We start from the raw sequence: 7,671 nt of genomic DNA, 5'->3' as shown, positions 1-7,671 counted from the left end.
TTTCTGCCCCTTTCATTAGCAGCCCTTACACATTTCATCTCCTGGGGACAGAGTGATAATACAGCAGGTAGGGCATTTGCCTTGCACACAGCCAACTCAGGTTCAATCCCTAACACCCCATATCATCCCGTACGCCCCAGCAGGTGTGATCCCTGAGCATAGAGCCAGGAGTGAACCCTGAGCAACCTGGATGTGGCTCCAAAACCAAACCCCCCCAAATCTCCTTCATCTTCTACTCTACAAAAAGGGATGGATGTAAGTAATAGATGACCCCCCACTGAATAGATCCCCAGTGAAGTTGGTGGGACACCATGGATAACTTATGTGAAGCAGAGAGGAGAGAGATGGACACTTTCTCCTGATCCTCTGCCATCCTGGGACCTGCTGGAAAGGCTCATCATCATCATCATCATCATCATCATCATCATCATCATCATCATCATCCTGTTGATTGTTGAGTTTCTCGAGTGGTCTCAGTAACATCTCCATTCATCCTAAACCTGAGATTTTAGAAGCCTCTCTTTACTCGTCCTTCCCAATGATGCCGCATTGGAGGCTCTTTCAGGGTCAGGGGAATGAGACCCATCATTGTTACTGGTTTTGGCATATGAATACACCATGGGGAGTTTTCCAGGTTCTCCCATGTGGGCAGGAAACTCTCAGTAGCTTGCCAGGCTCTCCCAGAGAGAGAACTAGGCCGTAAGATGTCACGTGGCTGCTTTGTGGCCATGCACTTCCACAAGCTTGGTTTTATAGTTTCTGGATGTTGGCTATTGGTGGGATTACACGGCGCCAGGGGAAGTCCCTGGTTGTGACCGCCTAGCTACTGGAAAATGGGGAATCTGGGCAGAAGAGGCCCAGTCCCGATCTGAGCAGGCTTGGAGGTCTCAGCCCTGGGTCCCACACACCTGGGTTCCTCTGCTGGTTCCTTCATGCATGAGGCTCGTCTGAACATGTGGAGAGGGGCCTTGAGCATGACTGTGGCTAGATTCCGGAGGTCTTCAGCCTCAGGAGCTCTGCTCAGGGCAGGGAGGGAAACTGAAGCCCACCCCTTCCAAGGGACCCCGGGGAAGACAGCCAGGCATGGGGACAAGAGACTCTGCTGGAAAGGCTAGGATTGGTAAAGTAGCCAGTCCTAGGTCTAACTCAGTCTTACTCAGGGTTTCTGTGTTCTTGTCTTTCTCACAGAAAAGAATTTAAGCAGGAGACTAACAGTGAAATAAAAACAGATTTTATTTAGAGGCTTTTTGAGGAAAGGTAAGAAATTAAAGAAAGGATGCACACAAGAGAGAATGTGGGCTTCTCAAAGGCAGAGAGAGCCCCAGTCTTCATCTCAAGAAGGGAGATGAGGGTGACACAGGTGCTCTGACAAGACATGTGCTTGACCATGTGGGCACAAGCAGCTCACTGGCTAGGGCAGCACATGTGCACACTTCCTTTGTTCAAGGTGGCCATTACAGGACTTTTCCCCAAGCTGCACCACGTGGGGCTCTCTAGCTAGGTGAGAATCCACTGCTAGGGTGGTTGCCAAGGTGGTAGAGTTGGGAGTGGTTGATGACCTTCTTTGCAGTTCCTTTTGTGGCCTTTGTTCCTGCTGGAACTTCTCTCCAAGGGGCTCCAGCCTTCTCTGGGTCAGTTGATGCTGGTGAAGTCTTATCAAACTCCTGAGCTCACAAGGTGGACTTTTTGTAGCCTTGAGGCTATTGGTTTCATTACTTTCCAAGAATTCCACTGCCATGGGAAAGTGAGGGGGGAAGGCCATGGTGGGGAGGGGGGCTTTCCCATCTACCTCCCGACATTAAAATGAAGTAAAAAAGAAGTTCAGGTATTTCTTTGGACAATAAATATCATTTTATTGAACATTTTGGATAATGTTCAACTTTGGATAATGACGCCCTTCACACCAGTGCTTTACTCAATGTGTCCTTTGACTCCTGTAAGCCACAGTGCAGGGACAGGAGTGCAGAGCCCTCTGGGTGACAGTCTCCCACAATTAGGCACCTGAGGCTGAGGGTTCGAGCTGGGAAGCCTCCACACCTGCACGCTGCCAACAGGCATCTTCAGTGCAGAGGAATCCTCTTCTTCTCCATCCATCTCTAGGCTTTCCAGGGCCAAGACACAGGAGACAGGTGAGGCAGAGCAGCTAGGGATGAGCCCCGTCAGCTATTCACCCCCTACAAAAATGGAAATACTTCAGGGAAGAAAGTCATGAGTTTTATAACCTTCACTCAGGAAAGCTTACAGCTATGTGCTAGTGGGTCCCTGTTCTTCAGCTTAATAAAGGGGGTTCTTTGTTTCTAATACCCAGACTGTGTAATGTCTCATAAAACAATGGGAGAGGGATAAAGAAAGATTATGGGGAGAGAGAGCCCTCCCTCCCTCCCTCTACTCACCACTCATTCACCACTCATTCAGTGATTCACCTCACATAGGCTTCACAGAGCCTTGGCAGGTCTTACGGCTCTCCATTTGAAGAATGCATCCACCAGGAAGGTGGGCATGTAGCTCAGGGGGATGTAGATGAATTTGGCATCCCAGCCAGCTGAGTATCGTGTGCGAGGGTGACAGGAGATTAAGGCATGCTCCATGCAGTCCGTCACCAAGGTAAGATCCTCACACAAATTTGACAGCAACTTCTCTAAAGATTTATAACCTATGCAGGAAGAAAATTCACTGAAATATATTTCTTATTCCTAATTTTAAAGCTTCCAGTTCATCCAAAAAATTGTTAATAATTGCTGTTCCCTCCCAAAATCCTGCTGCACATCACTTACTTGGTTTTCCTCTGAATTTCCCAAATCTAACCCAGAATAATCATCACACCCTGCCAATCTCATTTAATTTCACTAAATATTTCATTGCATGCCCAGGAGGTGCCTATGAACATTACAAATCTATTTCCTAAAATCAGCTACTCACACACTGGTAGCATTGAATTCAAGAGAGTCTTCTTGTATCTGGCTCCAGTTCTTTCAAAGAATAAGTTCTGATATGAGAACTAAGACGAACAAACCTGGATTCATTCCTTGCCTCCTATGACCATGTGGTCATGAGGATGAATGTAAAAGTCCCCAGTTGTTGGTGTATCTGATCTAGACAAGGACCTATGCTGGCAATCCTCAAGGGCACAGATTTCTAGACAACAACACAGATTTCTAGACTTGTTTTTCTGCCCACATTCCAAAGTACACTCACTGGATGCCAGGTAATTGTTCCCATAAATGTCCTTGACCTCTGGACTGCATTGATTCCATGCATTCTGGAGAGCCTTAGTAATAACCTCAGAATTGGACACAGTTGTCTTGAAGAAACCAGGTTCAATCACAGCCACTTTGATCCCAAAGAATGAGACTTCTCTCCTAAAAACACACCAGAGAAAAATAAGGTTTGTTGCTTTGGGTGACAGAAAAACATAAAACACAAAATAACATAAGCCACCTAACTTCAGCCAGGACACAGGTGGTATAACCTCAGAAGCATGAAAGTCAAAGTTCAGATTTGGACCCTAGGGGAGAATAGCAGGGTTGATGATGTAGTCTCTACACAAGGTTAATGCATTTCCCCAAATATCTCATGGATCAGAAGCATTAACAGTAGATTATTATTCTCTGCCATAAATCACCATTTCATAATATCATCTGCTATTTCCACTTCTATCTATACTATAAATGACACCATGAAACCTTTGCTGTCAATCACTCTAACCCATGGCCTAGGCCGACCACATCTCTCACTCAGGCAGCTTCCCGACCTATAAGTCCAGTGCTACAATTCTCAACTCAGAACTTCACCCAGGCCTGTCTGGATTGCAGCTGGCAATATGCCCCGGGAGGTGAATATACCACTTCCATCGCTGCTCCTTTCTCAACACTCACACTGTTAGGCCAGGGAAGAAACTGTCTTCTCTTCACTTTTAGTTTGAACTCATGGGAGTTCCCAGGAATATGCACCAAAGACAGTCAAAGGCTCTAAGCCCACCTCACAGTCTCCTGGGTCTTAGTTTCATGAAATCGATGTCACAGATTCCATTTCTACTTAAGACCTTTTATGTTGAGACCACCTCCAGAGAAAGGATATATGAGATCAGACTTTACAGGTCAGGGCTCCATCTGGATACCAGAATGTAGAAAGGGACATCCCAGAGCAATGGCGCTAGGAACTCAGAGGGATCAAGAAGGAAGAGGCTGCAAGTGGGTGTTGGAAGGACCCCCTGGGAAAGGCTCCTTTGCAGCACAGCCACAGTCTCCTATGTCCTTACCTGAGGGAATCCGAGAAGGCCTCAATGCCATACTTGGAGATGCAGTAGCCACCACCAAAAATGGACAAACGGCCCAGGATACTGGAGACATTGACCACACGGCCCCTGGCCTTCCTCAGCAGGGGCAGCAGGCTCAGGGTCACCTCGATCACCCCCAGCAGGTTCACGTCCAGTATCTTCATGAAGTCCTGTTTGGTCAGCCACTCATTGGGAGCCGTGGGCACTGAGATGCCAGCGTTGTTCACCAGACCCCAGAGACCTGGACACAGGGGATGGAGAGCCACAGTAACTGGGTTTAGAGTAACACAAAGAAAATACTGAGAGTTGTAGCCCTGATTGACTTTGACCCCAGCTCCACGACCCCATCAAAGCAGCTCAATTGAGCCCCAACATTCACATCAAGAAAAGAGATTTCCTTTGAGGATTTAAGCACAGACAGGAAGGCTGTCGTGTCTCATCGGCCAAATTCTTCCCAGAGTCCAGGGATTGGGTCAATGCATGGAGCAGAGGTTCAGGCTGGGGAGTTGGTGAGTGAGCAAAGCTCATAGGCTCAAGTGCTGAAAGCCCCTGGGATTCTGCTGGGGAGCACAGTCTGTGAGTCCCCTTCAGACACTGACCCAGCAGTGCATGGTACCTGTGTCTCCCGTGCGCTCCTTCACCCACTGGGTGGCCGCAGCGATGCTCTCTGACTTGGTGACATCCAGGATCACCGTGTCCAGCCTGTCGGAAGTCTTGGCCTTCAGAGACTCGGCCCCCGTCTCGGTCAGACATGCAGCCAGCACCCTCAAGCCCAGCAGGTCCAGCTGCCTGGCCAGCAGGTTGCCGAAGCCCGAGTCACAGCCCGTGATGAAGACGTACTTGTCCCGCAGCTGGCTCACTACCTGCCTCTCCCGGTACCAGCGCACAAGGTGGTACAGAGCCACCAGGGCCCCCAGGTACAGCCACATGGCCTGCAGAAAGAGACAGGCAGACCCAGGAAGGACTAACGACAGGCCTGTGTGCAGACAAGTGACGATGGCCATGCAGACGTGTGTCTGTAGTGTCTGTAGTCCAGCCTCCAGGATCTGCTCCCAATTTCTGTTCCCCTGCACTCCAGTAGAGTCTGCCTCCCCCTCCCTCTTTACTCTGTCTCAGGCTTACCATTTCTGTTTATGACCTCTTTTGCAAAAAAAAAGTTTTACACAGCCCTAGGGTCTGTTGGTCTATAAGATATGTGTACAAACCAATCATTTACCAATTATCATTGATTACTGCTTATCAATCATAAAGAAATTTATTTTAGAACAAAAATGTTAAAGATTATGTGACCCTTTGTGAGGTGCGACTTACAGTTTGAGAGGAAAGTTTCTGTGTCTTTTTGGCCAGTTCTAATCCATGCTGTCTGATTCCCATGAAATCTCATCTTGTTTCCCCAAATATGCTCTCTGATCCCCCTACCCCTTCTCTATCTTTCCATCTAATGCCCCCACCCCCGGAAATATATGCATATTGGAACCTATGCCCAGAACTCATGATTCAGCACATGCTTATTTAATGTTCTTCTCATCAGTTCTGGGCTCCCTGAAATCATGAGTAAATTGAAGTGTGAGCTGTGTGACACTAAAAGGGGTCTCCCTGTACTTGGGTTCACACATGAACACCTTTGAGACACCCGGTCCCTGTCCTCAAAGGAAAGCTAGGAGTGGGGAGTTTGTGGGCAAAAGGGGACTGAGGACAGCAGAGAGTGTTGACGTCAGAGAATGAGCTGGAGGGAATGAGGAGATCCAGAGAGAGATTCAGAGCCGGGAGAGAAGCAGAGAGAGAGAATGAAATAAACTGATTGAGCAACCAGTTTGGCCTTCTTCCTTCCGTTGCCTGCCCTTGACCGACAGCACACACAGCGGTTCCAGAGCACCGAACATGGGCAGTGAGACAGAGCCAACCAAAAAGCCCACGAGTGCACATGCCCCTCGACATGCTTTAGTTTTTTACACCTGTGTACTTGTGCTTCCCATCTGGCTCACACATAAACACCTTGAGACACCCGGTCCTTGTCAGCAAAAGAAGGCAAGGAATAGGGAGTTCATGGGCTATGGGGACTGAGGACAGCAGAGTGTGTTGACGTCAGAGAAGGAGCTGGAGGGAATGAGGAGACGTGGGGTGCAGGCAGTAGGGAAGCTTCTCTGAGGGGAAGAGAGCGGCTGAGGGACACACACACAGTGAACTCAAGGCCAATCTCCCTGAGCTGCCCTGTCTCAAGCTTTGCCACCCCAAGTGGTGCCACTGCCCCTCTCTGCCCAGCCCACCCGCACAAGCCCAAGTCACTTCCCAGAGAACTCAAACACTGAGACTGTCAAAATAGCCGCCCTGAGCAGAAATGGGGTTTCAGAACCTCACCCCAACTGGAGGGTGTCAGCATGGGGAAGGTGTCGCCCATGCGGAAGGGGAGTTAAGTTTGTGTCAGATCTGACAGGGATGCCAGAAGAGGTTACATTCAAGGGGAAGAGCAGGCTGGGATGGGGCTGAACCAGGAGCCAGTTTTCCTGCCCTAGGCATCCGCCTCTCTGCCCACACTGTCTCTGCTCACTGGACCCTGGGAGGAAGAAGGACAAGCAGGAGGAGAGTTTCCCACACACAGCGGTCATGCGCCCATGCCTTGGGGACGAACACAGCGGGGTGCAGTGTTATGTCCACTTTTTCTGCTGGCTCCGCTGCAGGCCTGGGAGTTTGTGTGCAAAGGACGGGAGTTCCCTCTGCTTCCCAGAAGCCACTCTCTCCTCTAGCCTGGGGACCCAGGACCCTCCTCCCAGTCCTGCCCAGGGAAGGAGGCTGAGGGAAGCAGGAGGCCTGGGAGGCCCCTGGCCCAGGACACAGACCAACCCTAGAGGGATTGGGCCTTCCTCCGGGGGTCTGTGAAGGAGCTGCAGAAACTGTCTCAGATAACAATTCATAACCCAATAATCCCCAGGAGCCAATGGGGGAGGCATCTCCCACCCCCCCAGGCCAGAGCATCACTCTGACTCCCAAAGTCTAGAACACAGGTCCGTGTGGTGTGGGTGTCGGGGGTCCAGAGACCCTGCCAGCTCAGAAGCTGACAGGTGCTCAGTGGAGAGGAGGAGGGGGAAAAGGAGCATCACACCTGGCAGTGCTCAAGAGTTGCTCACTCACCTGGGATCTGCCAGGGTCTCAGGTAGGTGCCAGAAGTAGAGTCTTGTCCACGGAAGCTCTGTGGAGCCCTGAGTGACTCTGGCCTTGCACCCCTGGGGGAGGGTGATCCTCTTGTCTGATAAAGTATCAGGTGACCCTCTTGTTTGCTAAAGCTGAGCCCACTGCCCCCTGCTGGTTCACTGCTGTAACAGTCCTAGAGGCACAGCTAAGATTGTCCCTGACCCAGACCATTGATTTCCTCCCCCACCTAGCAAGGTCTTCTGAAG

At 50.0% G+C, this 7,671-nt stretch overlaps 1 protein-coding gene across 1 annotated transcript; it reads right to left on the bottom strand.

Moving 5' to 3' along the window:
- Positions 1-1,889: 1,889 nt before the first annotated feature.
- LOC101551351 (retinol dehydrogenase 16-like) lies at positions 1,890-7,458 on the bottom strand. The gene is made up of 6 exons (XM_004601621.2): positions 7,406-7,458; positions 4,893-5,208; positions 4,259-4,517; positions 3,196-3,359; positions 2,394-2,653; positions 1,890-2,174 (listed from the first exon to the last, which is right to left on the bottom strand). Exons 2-5 carry the CDS (start codon positions 5,203-5,205, stop codon positions 2,436-2,438), a joined length of 954 nt encoding a protein of 317 aa, XP_004601678.2. The 5' UTR covers positions 5,206-5,208; positions 7,406-7,458; the 3' UTR covers positions 1,890-2,174; positions 2,394-2,435.
- Between the last annotated feature and the right edge of the window lie 213 nt (positions 7,459-7,671).

The sequence above is a fragment of the Sorex araneus genome, chromosome 2 (assembly GCF_027595985.1).
Source record: "Sorex araneus isolate mSorAra2 chromosome 2, mSorAra2.pri, whole genome shotgun sequence".
NCBI classification, from domain to species: Eukaryota; Metazoa; Chordata; class Mammalia; order Eulipotyphla; family Soricidae; genus Sorex; species Sorex araneus.
This window is presented reverse-complemented; position numbering and strand designations above follow the sequence as displayed.